Below are 18,962 nucleotides of genomic sequence, written 5' to 3'. Positions count from 1 at the left end.
TATATATATATATATATATATATGTATTCTATTTCAGGATTTTTCTACTCCAGAGGAACGGAACAGCCCTTTTAGTTGGCTGTGGGTAAAGGCCCGCAGCTTCTCCATCCTCGGCTTTGTGCAGTCTGCCGTTCCGTTGCATGAAGTGCTGCGGACGTACAAGTGGAATTATCTGCTGCCAGACGTTTTTGCAGGAATTTCGGAAGGTATGTTTCCTGCAGAAGGATGCGCAGAGGCGGACGCGCTATTGCGTTGAGCAGTCGAAGAGTTGGTATCTGTAATGTGCACTGGCCAGCAACCAATCAGTGGGCGATGCTGCTTGTGGTTATATCAGCTATCATCTGCTTCTGTTTTTATCAGTTCCTGCGTTTGTTTGAATTCTGTTCTGTTGGACATCAGCTGGGCGGGGGCAGAGGAGCCAGGAATGCATAGCGGGAGGAAATGTGACGGCTCCTCTGTTCGTGGTTTTGGCGTTCTGTGTGCGCATTCAGGAGTGATGGCGATTCCCCAGGGAATGTCTTATGCGCTGTTGGCGCGGTTGCCTCCTCAAATGGGTTTGTATGTGAATTTCGTCTACCCTTTAGTGTACATGGTGTTTGGTACAGGCCGACATGTGGCGGTGGGGGTTTCGGCGATTGAAGATTTGCTGTTGGGGGAATCGGTGACACGAATCATAGGGGAGAGAGAGCGGCTGGAGGACATTGCGCTGGCTCGGGCTTTGGCTGTGGACTCCAAGACGTCGTCGGAGGCGCGTGCGGTCTTGGAAGCTACAGCGGATTTGAATGCGTCCTTGCTGCAGGATAACAGAATCGCGATTTCTGTTGGCATGTCTGTTTGCGTCGGTCTCGTGTTCCTCCTCATGCGGGTCCTGCAAGCGGGTCTTCTTGCAGATCTCTTGGCTGTCCCTGTGCTCTCTGGTTTCTCCACTGCCAGCGCATTCCTCATCGGCACCTCGCAACTCAAACACGCCTTGGGCCTCAGTATTCCTGCTGCAGTGGAGGACGCAGATTTCAAACTGCTCAGGTAGGTGCAGGGAGGTCTAGGTGGGCCCAGCGCCACTAGCACCCGCAGCTTCACGCTGCAAGGAGTGAGGGTTTGGAACACTGATGAGAAGGGACGTCTTGTGCGCGGTGTACAGACAGTGGTGGTACTGCGCCACCCACATCCAAGAAGCCAATTGGGCTTCCGTCGGCATTTGTGTCGCCTCCCTGTGTGTCCTCGCCCTGTGCAAAATTTTGAACCGAAAGTGCGTCGCGACGTCTCCCCTAACGGTCTCGTTGTCCCCTCGGGCTTTTGGGCTTACCCTTTGCTGCCCACATGAGGGAATGATTGTCTTGCGTGTGCCGCGCTGCTGCACCCTTTGCTACCGTGTCCACGGATCGGTTCCTTGGGTCTCAGTGTCTGTACGCGTCCTGCAGGTACTTCAAGTGCATTCCTTTGCCGGGCCCTCTCCTGGTCGTAATTATTTTCACGGCCTTGTCTGCTGGACTGGGCCTGGAGGAGTCGGCGGGGATCAAGGTTATTGGGGCCATCCCTAGAGGCTTTCCCTCCCCGGCAGCTCCCCGCTTTTCAACTTCGTTTGCTGTCATCAGTGGGGGTTCACACTAATTCACACGGTTCAAAGCATACCAGTGCGGGAAAGCAGGAAATATGAGAGGGAGAATGTCTCGTATTCCTTTTTTTGTTCGAGCGTGTTCCACCACTGCTGAGTCTTACCAGTGGGCTTGTGAAGGTTTATCCACTTTGTGTGGCTGTTCCTTTTGGATTTCTTTGTGCAGCGGAAGGTGGCGATCCTGTGGTGGTGCAGCGGAACGTGTGTTTGATGATGTTACGGGAGGCGCTAGCGCTAACTGCTATGTTTTTTGTCATTCACATTTCCATTGCCAAGACCATCACACAGCAGAAGAAGGTGCATAGCACCCTGCGCTATACCTTGACTGCCAGAACCATTCAAATAAAACATGAACAATTCAAGTTCAGTACATATCGACCCTTTGAACTCCTGGCTAAAAACAAGCGGCGAGTTGGCAGTTTGTGTATGGCTTGTGTCTGTTGCCACTCCACCGCATGTGGTACTTGTGTGCACAAAATAAAGTGCAAATATATACGTATACATATTTATGTGTAGGCAACGAATGTCGCTATATGGAATTTGGGGGTGATTTGGGCCAGTAAAATGTTAAATTTAGTTGTATTTTTTGGCAGATTTAGAGCTACATATTTAGTGCATTTTTTTGCCCGCTTGCATGCAGACGTACAGCATTCGTCCGGAACAGGAGTTGGTGGCACTAGGCGCTTGCAACTTCCTTGGATCTTGCTTTCAGTGTTTTCCTAACGCAACGTCCCTGTCACGAACTTGCGTCGTTGCTTCTACTGGGGGTTTAACGCAGTTGCACCAAATATCCAACGCCCTGGTGCTGGTTTTCACACTGTCGTTCATGACGCCGCTGCTGTACGCTTTGCCCAATGCTGTGCTCGCCGCCGTCGTCCTGTTTGGGGTGTATGGGATGCTGGACTTCAAGGAGTGCATTCGTTTGGCAAAGATCGGTGAGGACATTTATTCGTTGTTGGTTGCCTTCTGTGCACCCGGCAACGGATTCAGCGGTTCACAGACATCCGTTGCCTTCCTGCTTGTTATGCCCACGCGTGTGGTATTGTAGGCGGATTGGATGTACTGCTGTGGCTCGTTTGCTTTTTAATTACAATTATATTTGGCGCTATGGAAGGTATTCTGGCCTCCATTCTCCTGTCCCTTCTCTGGCTGCTGCGAAAAACTGCAAGGCCGGCCTGCGCGATTCTCGGTAGACTCCCAAAGACTTTCATATACAGAAACATCAAGCGTTTTCCTATGGCAGTGGAGGAGGAAGGTACGCTTTTATTAGGTGTTTTAACCCCCGAAACTCTAGACCTTAACCCTATACCCATGAACATACAGCATGAATCACGGTCATTCATCGTCGTCCGACTGCCTCCTTTCCCCACTGTGACTTCCCAGAAACAGCAGAGAACCGTTGTCTTCCATGTTTATTGCAAGGTCCTCAGGCAGAGGTTCGCCCCTATTTTGTGTTTACGAACACCACAACCCACGCTCGCGTTCGTTTCTCGTTTGTCCCTGTTTTGCATGTGTTTCAGGCATCCGCATTTTGCGTTTTGACGCGTCTCTGAACTTCAGCAACAGTGACTTCTTTGAGTCTCGCGTATTACAGTCTTTGTTGCCTTCAACCCGCGTGGTGATTGTTGATGGCTCCTCGATAAATGATTTGGACGTGACAGCCATCCGCATGTTAGAGAGACTGGTTAAAACGTTGGGAGATCGGGGAGTGTTGCTACTGTTCGCCAACTGGAAAGGCCCCATGAGGGATTTCCTGCAGAAGGCAGCTTTCTATGACGTGCTACCGCCTGAGCATTGCTTTCTGTCGATTCCCGATGCTGTCTTCTGGGCTAACAGACGAATGGCTCTGGGAGACAATTCGGTGAGGAACATATGAAGAGAGAGGAATGCATTGCTGCTGTTTCGTAAGGAGTATCGTGGAGTATATGAATAGGATGACAGGCTTCACGCCTGTGCATGTTGATGGCCTGCTTCATTCTTCTCGTCTCCCCTGTCATTCTGGGGGTGTTGATGATAACGCAAATTGTTATTTATTTAGGTCGTTCGGAGATTTAGTTTAGGTGTTTTCTTTTGGTCAGCATCGTGGTACGAGTTTAGGGGATGGGAGCCGTCTACGGTGTAACCAATAGGTTGGTGCTGTCGCCAGTTTTTTTTGTTTTCTGTTTGTCGGGTTTTCGTATCCGTGAATTCAGAAAGAAGCATCAGATGCAGCTGCGCCACACGCGTGGAGCCCCGCCTGCTCGCAGCACGGGGGTGCGTTGACTCCTGCTGGCAGCCTGACGCCCAAAGCGCCTCCCCCTGTCGTTGCTTTGCGCCCGGTGGATGTACACCCTATGGGACCAGACAGACGGAAGGGAGGTGGAGGCAACAGGTCCTTCAGGCCCAGGGCGTTGCCATTCTTTGGAACGAACATGGCATGGTGAGTTCTGGTGGTTATCTCTCCCTCTGCACGCTCACCAGCCGCTGGACACAACAGATGAGTTTCCATTAGGGGCAATTGCCGGAGGAACCTGCATTGTGACAGTGTGTGCTCGCATGCGGAAGTGACTCGACGTCCCTTATGTGTCTTTGTTTCCTGACAAACATTACTGGCGTGTCTGTCTGACGGGTCCCCCGTAGGATATCACCGTCAAATTTTGTTGGTTGTGTTTGCACGCAGCCTTAAGGGTGCGCAGACGTCGCAGAGCGAAGTGATGCTGAACTTGGGAGAAAAGAAGAAAACACACGCGGCATTCAGACGGCGATCCACGCGGTCTCAGAGCCTGACAAGCCTTCAAGACATGGACGGTAAGGGCGTTGGATAGACGGATTTATAATGGGGGTGTCCGCGTTGCTGCTGCAGTGCTCACGCCAGCATGCGTCTGCCTCTCTTTTCTGTTTCCCTCTTGCAGCGGAGACTGCCGACGGTATAGGCATGCTGGGCGGGCATCACACATCCATTCTCTGGGACGGTCTGAGCGCGCGATCAGCGGACGGCCTGCGGGTTGTGACGGAAATAACAGGCAGTGGGCAGGCAGTGCGTTGGACGGTCTGCGCCACCGCGCAAGAAGACGAAGGCCAGAATCCCGAGCAGTTGCATATACAGCAAGGAACTCAGCAAGACGATGACCGACAGCAAGAAAATTGTCAAGATGCTGTTCTCAGCCCGATAAGTTCAACGCATGAATTGCAGGTCACGCAGCAACTCCTTAACGACGCTGGCGACCCAACCCCTAGACCCTAATCCCAGCTCGCAAGGTGGAGAGATTTCGTTTACGCGCAAATCTGTACGTTGTTTTTTTTGTTTTCGAGTAGCAAAGTTGTGGGGAACGGCTGACAACCCGCAGCCATTTCCCGTTGTTCCATCGGTAGACCAGTGCAGTTTTGTTGCATGCAAGAAGATCGAAGTGCAGAATCGTTGTTCTGCGAATTTTAGACAAAAGCACTTCACGTTCGGTGACTATTTCAAAGGAAAGCCACTGCAAGCTGGAAGCGCAGTACAAATACTACGCGGGCCTGGCGCACTTCGGTTCTGGTAATGACCCACCTCCTCTTCGCCTTTCATGATTCTGCTTCTCGTGTGGAGTGTGCCTGTCATTCTTTTGCAATTGTTTCAACAATTTGCTCGGCCTGTATGCTGGAAGATGCTGCAGGTGGCGGTATATGTAGCTGTGTCAGCGTATCTCATGGGGCGCGTGTCCAACGCACTCTTCTTGGATGCTTACAAGCCCGGATCTCGCGTGTTTCAACTAGAAACGTGCAGATTAAATTGTTTGGTTTGCACAGGCACATGTGCAAGCATAGGCGTTTCAATTGCTGCTTTTAGCACTTGCAGTTTTGACGCCTTTAAAATTATTGAAACGTAGGGCGTTTCGCCAAAAACTGCAATGCTCATGTATCATGAAAGTAGCTGGGCTCCTATAGGGAGGCACTTGCTTCTCTAATCGGCGAGTGCACCGCTTTGCATATGCCCATTGACAACTGAATATGTCGTGATAAAGCTGTAGAGCACGGTAAATCGCAGTGGTTAGCGACGCCTCACCGGCCAGGTTTGCCCCTCTTCTTTCGCCCAACACAAATCCGTCGAAGGGAACCTGTAGGAACATCAGATATGCCATTTACATTTCCTCGTGAATTCAGCACTGAAACGAGTCCTACATAGATAGGACTGCCTTCGCAGAGCCACACGTGGTTTACGAAGTCTGACGCCGCACCGGGGATACTGGAGGGTGAGGGGAATTGTTTGAGGGTTTTCACATGTTTCACATTGTTAATTTGGACATGCGTACATATTTACTGTCGACAGTACAAAGAAATCGCATCCCGCTGCAGCGCACTGCTCAGCGGCATCTCTGGAGAATAACCCGATGTCATGAATCTGAGCTGGGTCAGTTGAGGCGTCGTTCTCACTCTGCATTTCTGACGTTTCGCGCCTCCCGCAGCAGTTGGTGCCGTTCACAGACGCTCTGCACGTCTGCAAACAGAGGTAAGCACTGCAAAGACAACGATTTCATCCCTCAGCAGACTGACTCGGGTGCAACTTGAACAGTCTGGTAGCAGAACCGAAGGCTGCAATGAAAAGGCTTGGAACATGCGATTCGTTTGAAGCGCGACGATGCAGACCTTTGAAAGCTTTGACGTATATCTGTGGTATTTATGAGCCAGAGCATGCTGCATTCTCGTAGTTTTGCGGAAGAAGTTTCAACTCACCACCGCGCCTGCAGCCCTTTGCGGATTTACATAGGTATTGGATGTACACAGCACAATTTCGTGGGGCCGAGCGATAAAAAATGTGCATTTTTCGTCGTCTGAGCATCTGAGATTCCCCATTGTATATTTAGTTGACTCCTGTGATCTGTTTTGTCTGGCAGCCCCACCTGTTTTCAGCAGCCTCCAGCGTGTACAGCGGAACTTGAACCTGCATGGGATTTTTGCACTCCGCATCTCTGCACAAGGAATGTGTGGTTTTATTGCTGGTGAGATTGTGTAGTTCAAACAAGTGCTTGCATGTCAAGGAGATGCACGTAAGACCTCCGCAGCTGTGTAACGTCGGCTTGTTCTTTTGCTGTTGACGTTTGTGTTTTGCCCTTTGTGTCCCATATGGTTGAAAAAGACTGCTAACCGCTCGTTATCATGACATTCCATGCTCCCTGCGTAATGGGCGTTGCTTGGAATGTGTCCGCTGCAGCTGCTTTGATATGTTGGCGAAATCTGTGCATTCTTTTCTTTCATTACTTGCCTTGTCTTAAAACACCCTTCGGCCCAGATGGCAAGCATGCAAAAGTAACGGCGAGTGTTGGCTCCGTTGTGCCAAATGATTTCAATATGCCAAACGTTGCTGGATCGACGAGCACCTGAAAGAAATTCGTCGTTTGCTTTGCCTCAACCGTTGTTGTATTATTGTATTATATATATTACTCTGCAACCTTAAGGCCAGAAGGGCTTTCAAGCCAAATCGTATTTTACATACTTGGCATGTGTTTCTGTTTTCGCATTGCTGCTGAATCACGAGCTTCGTGTGTGGCGCGTCGCGGTTGCTCTTAAAGATCGTGTTTCCAGCTAACAACGGGTTGCCGAACCTGTTGATTTTACACAGTTATCGCTGTCTATTCTGTTTTCTGCCCCTGAATTAGAGAGGTCTTCGAGTGTTCTGCATGGGGCTTACGATGAGTCTATGATATGCAAGCCATAACCACTTGTGCATTGCTGAATTCAACGAGTTGAGAGAGCAAACGCGAACTTCTGGCGTCACACGTACGAGCATTAGCTTCTCCTTCCAAGTTCCAAACACTCCCTGAACACTTCCTAAAGGCCAAGTTTGAGTTACTCGACTAGTTGAAACTTTTTGTCTAAGAACAAAAAAATATACCCGCTGTGCTCTTTGCTTGCAAGACCGGAAGCCTCAGCAACAACAGGAAGTGCAGGACGAACAGACAATTCATTGCGGAGCATAGCGTAGCCCGGGACAAGCATCTGATCTGTATAGCCATGGATTTCTGTAGGGGAGTAAACAGAGAGGATGGAAACTAAGACAGCTAGATATCGGTATATCTGAAGTTCGAACTGGAACCAATTTGCAGATTCGTCATTTACACTGTATACTATTGGACTGTAAACGGCAGTGAGTGCAGCTTCGGTTAGATGTTGAACAAAAGCTATCTCCCGCAATATTTGGAGATGCACAACATAGTCATAATGTGTTCTAATTCGTGAAGTATGAGCTCTTTGTTGCCTCGACACGTTTCTGTGCTTCCGATCGATCCGCCCAGATTGCTCTTGGAGCACTGAACCATTCCTCCTCCAAAGTGCAATCAAGGAAGCTTTAGGGACCAAACCAAACAAAACAGAATCCCCCAAAGAGCCATATACCAGGGGAGGTCGCGATATACGACTTTTGCGATGAAACTCAAGCAAAAAGAATGCCAGCCGCGGCGGGATGCAGTAGCGAGGCGAGTGGCTAGGACTCATTACACTAGAGATTACTGTTGGATGTTATTGCATTACATTTAGCTGTTAGAGTTTTGCAGGCGACGGCTGGCTATTGCTGCACTGAAACTATCCTAATTGAAGCACAGTTCGTGATTGTTGCACCACATCAAGATTTTATCGCTACCGGCGATTGCATTGCAGCTATTCGTCGTTACATCACACCTAGGTGGTTTATATCCATCTAAAGACGCTTTAGCTACAGGCTCCTTCTCTTCTCTCGTGCCTTTATGCAGCCAATGGGGAGCTACGGTCGTTCATCCCAGGAGCACCTGAAGCCCAAAGCGGAAGAGCAGGCAAGGGAAGCAACCGACCGGCGGACAATGAGCATTTAACGACATGTGAAAGAAAAATATGATGAACTCCGACTGTATATCTTGCGCCTGCTCCCAAATCAGAGGTAAACAAATACTCATCTTCTAAATCATACTAACAACTCAAACGAAAGTACTGGCCATCCAGATCAACTGCAGACCAAACAAAAAATACTAACCGTGGAATTCCCGCTAGTAATGAACATCATATTATTCGTGAATTTCATACAAATCATCCAGCCCATACTACGAATCTTTCAAATCATGCTTACAATTCAAATCATACCAAAATTCAGATGATCATCCCAGCTATTTAACTCGTATTAACAAACCGCAGCATAGTAACCTAACCATTCGCATCGCAGCGACCATGCAAATCATTCCGCTGATCATCCGAATCATGTAATTCATTCAAATAATGCTAGCCATTAAAGCCGTGCAAATCACAAAAAACATATTACCAATCTAAGCCTATAATACAATCAACTTTCACAATCACTTCATCGTTTTTGGCGAATTTCCCTTCCTTTCTGTATGCCAGTGGGGGTTTGCACTGCAGTTAAATTCAAGATTGAATTCAATTCGTTATTTGCATTTATTTTGGGCCTTTAACGTATCCTTGTGGCCTCCGGCTGTTCTGTACTGCAAGAAACCTCTAGGAACCAGAACTCGGCGGTTCCCACTTCGTTCGTATATTATCGTTGCAGGTGTTTTGAAAATCATTAAACTTCACACTTGAGGTAGTTGAAGCAGAATTTGTTCTTTTTTTGCTGCAGGTTTAAAGTGCAAGGACGTCCACGCCTTTTTATTGTACGTACATGCAGGCGCACCACAGGAGGTCCTGAACTGGCTAATAAACTGGATGGAGGATCTTTTAGTGCTCTTTTATTGTTTTCCTAATTCTTTTTCTTGGGAGCAAAGCTTTTAACCTGCAGTTTGTGCTGCGTTTCGAGGCCTTTCGCATTCTATATCGCGGGCTGACGGACCCCTGGCGCCTCGGTGCGCCGCCAGGGTTCTAGGGAATGTCTTCCGTGGTTTGCAGCGGTCGATGATAGACGGATCGAATTGGTTTAATACCGCACCTTTTGCTCTTTTCGATTCTCCCCTTGATGCGCTGTCTTCTCGAAAGCCCGAGTTTCCCAAGTCCACCAAGCAGGACGGGAGGCGTTGGCCGGAACAGAGCTCATCTGTTCTCTGCGGGACTTGTCTTTTTTGTTTTTTGCTTCTGATCTCCCGCTTTCACAAATTCCTTCTCTTGATCTTCTGAAATGGGGTGTATAGACGGCCGAACCTGCGCCCGCCCCACACCTCGTTTCCTCTTTTCAACCCGCGCCAATTGCACCTCTTGAATGCGTGCCAGGAACCCGTATAGCGCGCCGAAGTACCCTTTCAGAGGTTCGTTTGAGTTAGTATTCGACGTATCTAACAGTTATCGGCCCCTAGGATTCTGCGGCGTTCAAAAGAAGATCCGAGGCCTCGCCTCTGCTCCTCTGCGCCGTCTACTGCACTTACGGGTGCTGTATATACAGCCCAGGGAAGAGGTTTTAGCACCGCTTCGCATGCAACGCACAAGGCCATGATACCGCAGCAGGCTTTGTCGATACCAGAGAGGCGAGGGCGTGCTCTGCCGTCGGTAGCGGCAACGTGCAGCAGCAGCAGGAGCAGCAGTAGAAGCAACAGCAGGGGCAGCAGCAGGAGCAGCAGGAGGGGGAGCTGTGGTAGCTACTGCAGCTGCAGCGGGAGCTGTTCCTCTGAGCACTCGAAAGCTGCGACCGATTGTACAGCCGCCTTTCCTTATGACCGATTGTTTGCCGCAGCTGCTGCCCAGCACGCTGCGGCCACAACTTCTGTTCCCTGCTCTCCAGCAGCGAACGAAGACGAATTCAGCAGCTGCAGCAGTGGTTTGAGCGACAGCAGTGAAGACGAGAACAACGGCAAGAACGTCCCCAGCATCCCCAGCAGCAGCGGCAGCAGAAGCAGCAGCAGCAGCAACCGCTCCACCAGCAGACGCACAGAAAGCCCAGAGGAGCGGCAGTTCTCAGTTCCCGCCAGTGTTGCAGCTAGCACAGCACCTTCTGCAGCGCTTTGTGTAGAAGGTGCACAAGGCCCACCTGCTGCTGCGGCCGCTGCTGCCGCTGCTGGCTCTCCCATTTGGCTACAAGGGAAGCTGAAAGCTGCAACTAGCAGCCGCACCCATGTTCCCGATCCCATTGCTTTATCCGAGCCTCTGGGTGGTGGAGTTGAGTGTGCAGCTGCATCAGGAGTAACAGTGGTAGCAACAGAAGGTGCTGCAAATTATTCTGCGGGGGGAGCTGCTGTCAAGGCACCTGGAGCAGCAGCTGCAGGTGCTGCAGGGAGTGCTGAAAGCGGTGGCGAACCTGCGGCCATCTCCGGTGGGCTACCGGGCCCGAGTTATTTGGGCTCTGCCGAAGCAGCAACTGCCACAATGCCCCTTCTCAGCAGCAGCTGCAGCAAAGTTCAGCAGAAGCAGCAGCCTCAGTCACCCCTTCCAGAGGAGGAGTTGCCGTCTGAAGCAGCTGCTGTGCCTTCAGACACAGCTGGAACAGAAGTAGGGGCAGCGGGAGAGCCTGCAGGAGTGCTTGCATCAGAATCCGAATCGGCAGCAGAACCTGCTTCGGGCATAGCAGCAGCATCAGCAACGGCAGAAGAAAGAGCAGCAGCACCCCCATCACCAGTAGTAGCAGCAGCATCCATGGAGCGTTCTGCTAATGGTGCGGTGGGAGGTGCTGAGGTGCTTAGCGGCCCGTGCGCGTCTCGCTTAATGAGTTTATCGACGGACTCGCTCCAGCCGCGGAGCGGTACGACGCCTCAGCTGGATATGCAGCAGCCCAGCAGCAGCAGCAGCAGCAGCAGTCCTTGCCCGTCTCGGCTATACCGTTGGCACGTAGGCGGCTACGCCGTATGGACCGCGGGAGGCGGCGCTCGCCTGGGGGTCCCTGGGGGCGTCTCGCGCGTTGGGGGCACCCACTGCGAGATGATGCAGGAGCTGCGAAAGCAGGCGGACTTGAAAGCCTCAGTAGACAAGGCTGTACTGCTGTTTAACAAGGAGGGATTGCATGCAGCGCTGCAGTTGCTGGGAGAGCGCAAACTCATTGAGGCGCAAGATCCCGCTGCTGTTGCACGCTTCCTCTACGACACCCCGGGACTCGATAAGAAGAAGGTATATTATTCCCATTCTCATCCCCCACCCCCTGGCTGCTATTTCTGATGCTGCTGCTAGCTAGTGCAGCTTCCCTCGTCTGGCTCAGCACAGGCGTAGGCCGACGGCCCTAGTGGTGCCCGAGTGTGCTGTCGTCGTTTGTGGGCTCGGGTACTTGCTGCTGCTCTCTGATGTGGCTGCTTGTTGCTGCTGCATAGTACGTTTGTTTGCAGTATATCCCTTGTGTGGACGTGTGATGTTAAGGTTCCATGCGCTGTGTTTTTTTGGTGTGCCCGTGCAGGTGGGGGAGGTGTTGGGGGACTGCAGTTCATTTTCCATTTTGGTGCTTCAATCTTTTGCTTCTTTGTGCGACTATCGTGGTTTGTCCATTGATGAGGCGTTGCGGCAGTTTCTGTCTCGCTTCCAGCCCCCTGGGGAGGCGCAGCAGGTGTATCGTCTGCTGTACCGGTTTGCTGGGCTGTATGTACGAGACAACAAGGAGAGGGGCCTCGACCTCGACACCGTTCACTTCCTCGCCTACGCCATTCTCATGCTGCACACTGACCGCCACAACCCCAAAGTCCGCCGCAAAATGACAAAAGAACAATTTAGGAAAATCGTCGCAGCTGGAGGTGCACAACTACCTGATGGAGTCGTCGACTGTATGTATGATCGCGTCGTCGTCCATGAATTCCGACTCAACATCACAGACACAGACAGAGTGAGCGAGACTGCGAGCGGTTAGGATTTAGGGTTTTGGGTTTTAGGGGTTGTCGGGGCCTGGTGCACTGACGATCTGGGACATCATTAGGATCTGCTGGAATTGAGGCAGGGCGGCGAGAGTTAATGGTTTAGGGGTTCTTGCGCTGGAGCTTATCGGTTCATTTTTTGTGGTTTAGGGTTTGGATGAATTCTGTTCAGGTATACAGCCGACTCGTGAATGATCCGCGGGCACTGCGGCATTTGCCGGCCTCTCTTTCCCGCCCCTCCGAGATGTGTCAGTCTCCCACTCTTCAGCAGCAAGTGCAGCAGCAGCGGAGCAGTAGCTGCTGCAGGGTCGGCGTGGCAGGAGTGGGTGCTGCTGGCGCTGCCGGGGTGGGCGTTGACCCTTTGGTCGGGGGTGTCGGGCATAGCAGCAGCAGCAGCAGCAGCAGCGGGGGCCCTGCTGGAATGGTGTCTTTGACTGCCCATCCGCATTCTGCTTCTGAAGGGTCTGCGTGTTTGTGTGTGGGGGAAGAGGGCAGTGGGGCGGAGGCGGTGGAGTGTATCGACACCTCTTTGTTCATAGAAGGTTCAGTCTTTGTGAAGCTGTGCCGTAACGGTCGGATGAAGCGACGATTGATTCGGGTGTCTCCCGATTACCTGCTGCTGCTGTGGGGCCCCCCCAACAGTAGCGGGGAGGACAGCACGAAACAGGCGCCGAGTTCGCTGCCGCTAGAGGAGCTCGTGGATATCACAGTAGGGTGCCTGTACAGCACAGCAAAAAAGTTTGAGCTGACCGATGAAATGGAAGCACGCTGCGTGAGTTTGCAGTTTGTCTCGCGTCGCCTGGATTTGTTTGCTGCCGATTTATCGAACTCGACGTTCACGCGCTGGATCGGCTTTTTCCATCAGAAGGTGGCGCAACAGCAGCAGCAGCGGCAGCAGCGCTTGCTGCTGCAGCAACAGGAGATGAGCCACCAAAAGCGGCAGCTGCTGCTGCAGGAGAGCCGCATGAGACGCGAGGAGGCAGCAGCGCGCAATTTCGCCCTCTGGAGAGATGAAGTACTGCCGCACTGGGAGTCTAGTTGGTCTTGTGAGGCGGTGCCTGTTGCTGTTCCTGTTCGTCCTTCTCCTTTAGCTGTCTTTGTCGCTTTCGCGGCTTCCAGCGCCTCCGCCTTGGTGCGGCTCCCGCGGTCGGTGGTGCTGAAACACCTCAATCGCAGCCACAAAGGCAGCACAAGCACCAGCAGCAGCAGCCGATTCAGCCGCAAGACTCTCTCCGCCTCTTCGTGGACTCACAGTAACATTGTCTCCCTCCGCCGCATACGCAGAGGCGCCCAGCGAGGAGGTGCGATGGCAGCAACCTTGGGGAGGGCAGCCTCGAGACAGGTTAAGAAACTCGCTGCTCTCCCGGCTGCCTTCGGCGCTTGCTGCAGCCCCTCCTTGGCAGTCTACAGCCGTCACAGAGGCCGTCCAGTTGGTGGAGCAGCAGGTTGTGGTACTGCTGGCGGCGTCGCCGTGTCTATGGATGAAGAAGGCGTTGGGAGCTGCAGCAGCGAACTGCACAGCGGGAAGGGGGCAGGGGTGTTCCGTAGAGACGGTTGCAGCAGCTCCTTCAGGTCGGCAACAGGTGGGTGGGGGGGGCCGCAGCAGCAGCAACAGCAGGACAGCAGCTTGTCTGCGTTGGTGCAGAGGACAAATCTGGTTGGGAGTGCTGTGGCGACAGAGGCCAACGCGTACATACATTTGAGCCACTTGGGAACCACCTGGGTAGGTCGCTACAGCCTAGACAGAGGGCGGCGTACAGACACTGCAACGCAGCCTGCTTTCGTGCGACTGTGGTTGGGTGGGCTGCCGGGTGAACTAAGAGGAAAGCTCTGGCTAATTGCTCTCGGAAACGAACAAAACGTCGGAGTTCCTCTCAGGGAGGCCCTGATGCAGCTCAGAAGGCTGCAAAACAACCCACAATATGCAGCTTCCTCACCCCCAACAAGTAGCAGCCATTCAACTGTTCACGCTCCTCATACACCGCAAACCGCTGCACACAACGCCTTTCGAGCGGATGCTGCTGCTACAGCAGCCATCCCTGCATCTGCAACTGTATTGCCACCAGCCCAAGCAGCAGTAGCGGACCCTGCAGCAGCACCAGCAGCTCATGCAGCAGACCCGTGGAGCCCTTTTGGGGCTGCGAATGGAGGCGCCTCTTTCAGCCGAAGCAGCAGCACTTTAGAGGGCCTGCGGCGGGTGACAATGCGCGGCATCCCCTACCTAATGAACCGGAAAATCGGCGAAGGACCCTTGCTGCTCACCACCTCCCTTGATGAACTCAGAGACGAGGTCGCCTCTGCTGCCGCTGCTGCTGCAGGACCTGCCGCGTCTCCCTTGCACAGACCCGCAGATGTCTGCAACGGCCAGGGAACTGCTCCTGTTATCCAAGGGCAGCCTTTGGCTCTGTCGTCTCCTCTGGGGCCCACAGCAGCGGTTGCAACAGCAACAGCACCAGGACCAGGAGGAACCAGCAGCAAAACCCTCAGCACGTTCGTCCCGATGCCCAAACCGCGAAAACAACAGCAACAGCAGCAGCAGCAGTGGGCGGAAAGAGAAGGTGGGGACCCGGCTGCTGTTATTTCAGTTGGGTCTCCCATAGCAGAAGGCAAGGGCCTGCAAGGGAGCAGCGGAGAGGACGGAGAGGCGGGTTGCTGTTGCTCTTCTGTCTGTGCAACAGATGCAGCGGCACATGGCCGCCCCACTGGCAACAGCAGCCGCCAAAACCCAGCCAGTGCTCTGGATGCTCCTCACAGCAGCTCTGCTGCTGCTGGAAGGGACGGCCCTGTGCTGCTGCAGCGTAGCAGCAGCAGCAGAACTGACTTCTCTCCAGGGCCTCTATGTTCCTCCTCGGCAGCTCCGGCTACGGGGGAAGAGGGTTTAGGGGGGGCTCCCTGGGGACCCCCGGTACAGCAGCCGTTCAAGGAAGGGGGAGGAGGGGGTTGGGAAGAAGGGGAACTGACTATAGCAGAGGGCGTCCGAGCGCTGCTGGAGGCCTATGTGTTGTACAGGTACTGTTGTATGCATGGAAAGGAATGAAATTTGCTTAAGGTGCTCTAGAACGCAGCAATAGTACACGTATCTTGCGGTGAAACATCAGGTGTATAGATTGGTCTGCATATGGGTGGTCGGTGCATCGGCCTCCCTACTCTTTGTGGATTGCTGCGTGCGTATTTGTTCCGTTTGTTTGTCTTCGTTGCTGCATCTTTTGCTCAATTCGTTGCATTTACGTAGCTTGCCGTTGCTTTGCGTCTTTGTTGTTTACCGTGTGTTTTTTGTTTTGTTTAGCCTGTTTTTGTCTCGTGTTTTCTGTTTTGTTTGCATTTTTTTCCTTTGTTTGTTTCCGGGTTTTACGTTTGATTCTTTTTGGATGAGTTGGTGTTTTACAACAAACATGTGTAGCAAAAAACTTGAAATGTTATGTTTTATGCCATTTGTTATTTTGCTGCAGGCCTGATGTGGGTTATGTGCGGGGCATGGATTGTCTAGCTTCGATGTTGTTGTGCTTTCTTCCTCTGGATTTGGCGTTTGTGGCTCTGACGAATTTGCTGCCTGCTTTCCATTTGCTGGATTTCTTCTGTCCTGCTCTCCCCTGCAACCGGCGTTCTATAGCGCTAAAGTTCGACTTCTTCGAGTCAATGCTGCGCCTCCGCCTTCCCCACCTGTACAGACACCTCGCGGGGCTTCAGGTCATCCCTGACCTCTACCTCATCCGGTGGATGGAAACTCTATTCTGCCGCGCTCTTCCTTTCGCCACTCTCTGTCGCACCTGGGATGGACTTCTTCTCATGGGAGAGGTGTGCAAGACAGCCTTGTGCATATTTCGCATCTGATTGTGTCTATATTCATATCTATATCAGCTGTTTCTTAAACCCATGGATATATGTGCCGTGCATATTGTATGTCTTTTCCTTATCGTTGTATCTATATATGTTCAGATAGTGTGTGTGCTCCCTTTATCATGTATTATGCGCAGCGTCTCTGTATGCACATATGTGCATGCATGTTGTATGCGTTGTATTTGCGCGTTTATTTATGTATATTTGTATACACTCTAGATTGTCTATATTTTGTAGTAGGAATAAATATTGTACTGTCCATGCAAAGTGTACATGCAGATAGAGATTTCTGCTGCAGTGTGTGTTGTCTTGCTCACCTGCTATTCTGATGGTTGCCTGTGCTGAGTTGTCTTCCTCTTGAAGATAATCAGGCAGAAACCCTTCGTTATGAACCACATACAATGCCGGGGTGTATGCACAGGTGTGCATATATCTTAGCAGTCTTGCAACTTGCATTATTTTTTCAGTTTTCCCTTTGCATTCGTTCTACTTTGTAGGCATATTGTTTCCAAGTGGCCTTAGGTCTTCTGAAGTACCACGAGTCAGAGCTGCTCTGCAATTCTTTTGAAGGCTGTTTGTCTATTTTAAATCGGCATGCGCATCCTACAGCAGATGAGGATGGGGCCTTCGATTCCTCCCGATTCTTCAAGTAAATTCACCCAAACGGTCTTACAACAGAAACTATGAATAAATAAAGAGGAATAATCCAGTACATGAGGCGATTGATAGTAGAAGCAGGTGTCTGCATGCTGCGCTGGCGATTTAAGTAGTGTTTTTTTTTGTGCTGCTATGGGGGAGTTTCTTTGTACTTGCGATACATCCTCAATATCTCTTCATAGCTGGTGCTGTTTGTTTGTTTTTCATGTGCCTGGCCTCCAGAACAGTTAAACAATTGTTATTTCCAGTGCTTAGTATGGTGTATTCATTTTTGGGGGCTGTGTAGTCTGTCAAGGATATCTTCCTTCTCACTGTTTGGTTTAGCATTACATTTTTTTTTACTTCTGCCAGAACATTTGCACTTCGCTTTTTACGGTCGTTTGCATGCTTTTGTCCGCTTGCCGCTGGTCGTTGGTGTCTCTGTTTCCTTGGCCTAGTGCGCTTTTGTTGTATGTGCATTATTCGTTTTTGTTTCCCCATGTATTATTGGTTTGTTCTGGTATATTTTGTCTTCCCTTTTAATATGCTTCCCTTTTTCGTTTTGCTCTTTTTCTGCAGGTGCGTGGAGTTGTGCAGAATCGATAGTCAACAGTACGGACGTTGGGTTGCAAACCAACGAATGAGCGAAGAGAAAGCAGAACTGTTGGAACTGGTGGCCTGCAGCACCGTTTGATTGTTCTCCGGGTCCGATGCTGTTCTCTTCTCTGGGGTGTATTCACAGCTCGTAGCAGCAGCAACAGCAGCAGCCGCTGCGAGCAAGGGGTTGGCCCCTTGCACGCTAATCTCAAAGTATTTATTTGTATATTTTGGAGTTATTTTTTTTGCGGTTTGTAATCCAATGATTTTGTGGTTTTCATCAGATTTTTCACTTCCCCCCCACCAACTCCTACACACACAACTGTGTCTGTAGGCTCGGACTCGTGTGGGTTGCATGGAGTAGTACGTGGCAATACATGTAAATATATAATATGCGTTTTGTATATACTGTATATTATATATTTAAGACATGCACAATGTATGCAATATATTTGTAAATATCGGCATGCAAATATTGTGTGTCGATCTACAGCCAGGCGGCGAGAGAAAGCAGAGGAAGGAGACAGAAGATGATCACTCCGCATCATCTTTCACACTTTTTGCTTTTCTTCTTCATGCGTTGTTGCATTTGATAGCCTTACAACTTAAGAGGCGCGCTGCAGCCGTAGTATGGCTACGGCTATGGTGGCTATGGCTATACTGAGTGGCTGTGTGCTGCTGCTTTACCTTGTCTGTTGTTTGTTGTTTCCTCTCTCGGTGTCTGCCTGTCTCCATAACAACCGCTATCTCTATCTGTTCCTGTCTGGCTGTAAGCTTATTTGTGCTGCCATTTTTCCCTTTTTGCGAATCTCCATCGATTCTCTCCTGGTGGGCTTCAAAGGGCCTCTCCTTATCGCAATTAACTCCATGTGGTCTAAAGCAGACCCCGATGCAACTTTTTCAATTGGCACCAACAGTTGAACAGTGTGCGTACACCCCAAACCGCTCTTCCTTTTCTTTTTCTCGTTCTTCTTCGCGTCTGCCCCATCATCTTTGTTGCATTAGTAGAATTATTTATTGCAGAAGGAGATTCTGACGCTTAGCCCTAAGAGACATTTCGACGAAGAAACAGGGAGAGACGGGAGGGAAGCGATAGCAGTTGAAGCGGTTTGTGAGGTGTCTGTACGCTTGGTAGAGGTATATTTGTTGTTTCAAGTATGTAACGCTTTCTCTGTCGCACGACATATCAACTGTTACGGTTGAACACGTTGTTCTCTAAACAGGTTGTTTATTTAAAAAAAGATTAGTTGAATATCTGAGGAGACCGACGGCACAGCGTTGCCTAATGCTGGTCAGAAAAGGGAGATCGACTGTCTGTGAAATATCTTCGCTCTGTAGAAGAGCAAAGAAATCACTAGTGGTGTTTGGGGTGTACATACACCTCAGAAGGCGCTGCTGTTTGCTTCATTGTTGTTAGCTTGATTAGATGCGCTTGTTGCTTCTTTCAGCCAGAGGACAACTCCACAAATAACAAACAAATAAAACACCATCAACACTAAAAATGCCCCAGCTACGCTTCTGCCCTTACAGCATCTGCTGCAAGCGCCTGCTGCTGCTGCGGCGGCGGCGGCGGTAGCAGAGGGGTTGCCGTC

The 18,962-nt window shown here is 51.0% G+C and overlaps 4 protein-coding genes across 4 annotated transcripts; 2 read left to right on the top strand and 2 right to left on the bottom strand.

Annotated features, from left to right (window-relative positions):
* Positions 1-280: 280 nt before the first annotated feature.
* Positions 281-4,835, top strand: EMWEY_00010970 (sulfate transporter, putative; the record flags this gene model as incomplete). Its single annotated transcript, XM_013478889.1, has 11 exons — positions 281-305; positions 492-1,023; positions 1,139-1,246; positions 1,419-1,591; positions 1,779-1,909; positions 2,253-2,656; positions 2,806-2,867; positions 3,133-3,473; positions 3,805-4,031; positions 4,272-4,399; positions 4,504-4,835. 11 exons carry the CDS (start codon positions 281-283, stop codon positions 4,833-4,835), a joined length of 2,463 nt encoding a protein of 820 aa, XP_013334343.1.
* Positions 4,836-5,400: 565 nt separating this feature from the next.
* On the bottom strand, positions 5,401-6,421 carry EMWEY_00010960 (hypothetical protein; the record flags this gene model as incomplete). The annotated part of the gene is made up of 3 exons (XM_013478888.1): positions 5,401-5,685; positions 5,889-6,065; positions 6,302-6,421. 3 exons carry the CDS (start codon positions 6,419-6,421, stop codon positions 5,401-5,403), a joined length of 582 nt encoding a protein of 193 aa, XP_013334342.1.
* A 401-nt stretch (positions 6,422-6,822) lies between these two features.
* EMWEY_00010950 (hypothetical protein) lies at positions 6,823-7,533 on the bottom strand (the record flags this gene model as incomplete). Its single annotated transcript, XM_013478887.1, has 5 exons — positions 6,823-6,945; positions 7,062-7,170; positions 7,257-7,297; positions 7,350-7,396; positions 7,461-7,533. The coding sequence occupies 5 exons, from the start codon at positions 7,531-7,533 to the stop codon at positions 6,823-6,825; spliced, it is 393 nt and encodes a 130-aa protein (XP_013334341.1).
* A 2,207-nt stretch (positions 7,534-9,740) lies between these two features.
* EMWEY_00010940 (TBC domain-containing protein, putative) lies at positions 9,741-17,467 on the top strand (the record flags this gene model as incomplete). The annotated part of the gene is made up of 10 exons (XM_013478886.1): positions 9,741-9,786; positions 9,921-10,010; positions 10,260-11,572; positions 11,853-12,272; positions 12,473-15,309; positions 15,750-16,095; positions 16,635-16,786; positions 17,017-17,048; positions 17,146-17,230; positions 17,380-17,467. The coding sequence occupies 10 exons, from the start codon at positions 9,741-9,743 to the stop codon at positions 17,465-17,467; spliced, it is 5,409 nt and encodes a 1,802-aa protein (XP_013334340.1).
* Positions 17,468-18,962: the final 1,495 nt, after the last annotated feature.

This window comes from Eimeria maxima, genomic scaffold, assembly GCF_000499605.1.
Source record: "Eimeria maxima Weybridge genomic scaffold, Emw_scaff75, whole genome shotgun sequence".
Lineage (NCBI taxonomy): Eukaryota > Apicomplexa > Conoidasida > Eucoccidiorida > Eimeriidae > Eimeria > Eimeria maxima.
This window is presented reverse-complemented; position numbering and strand designations above follow the sequence as displayed.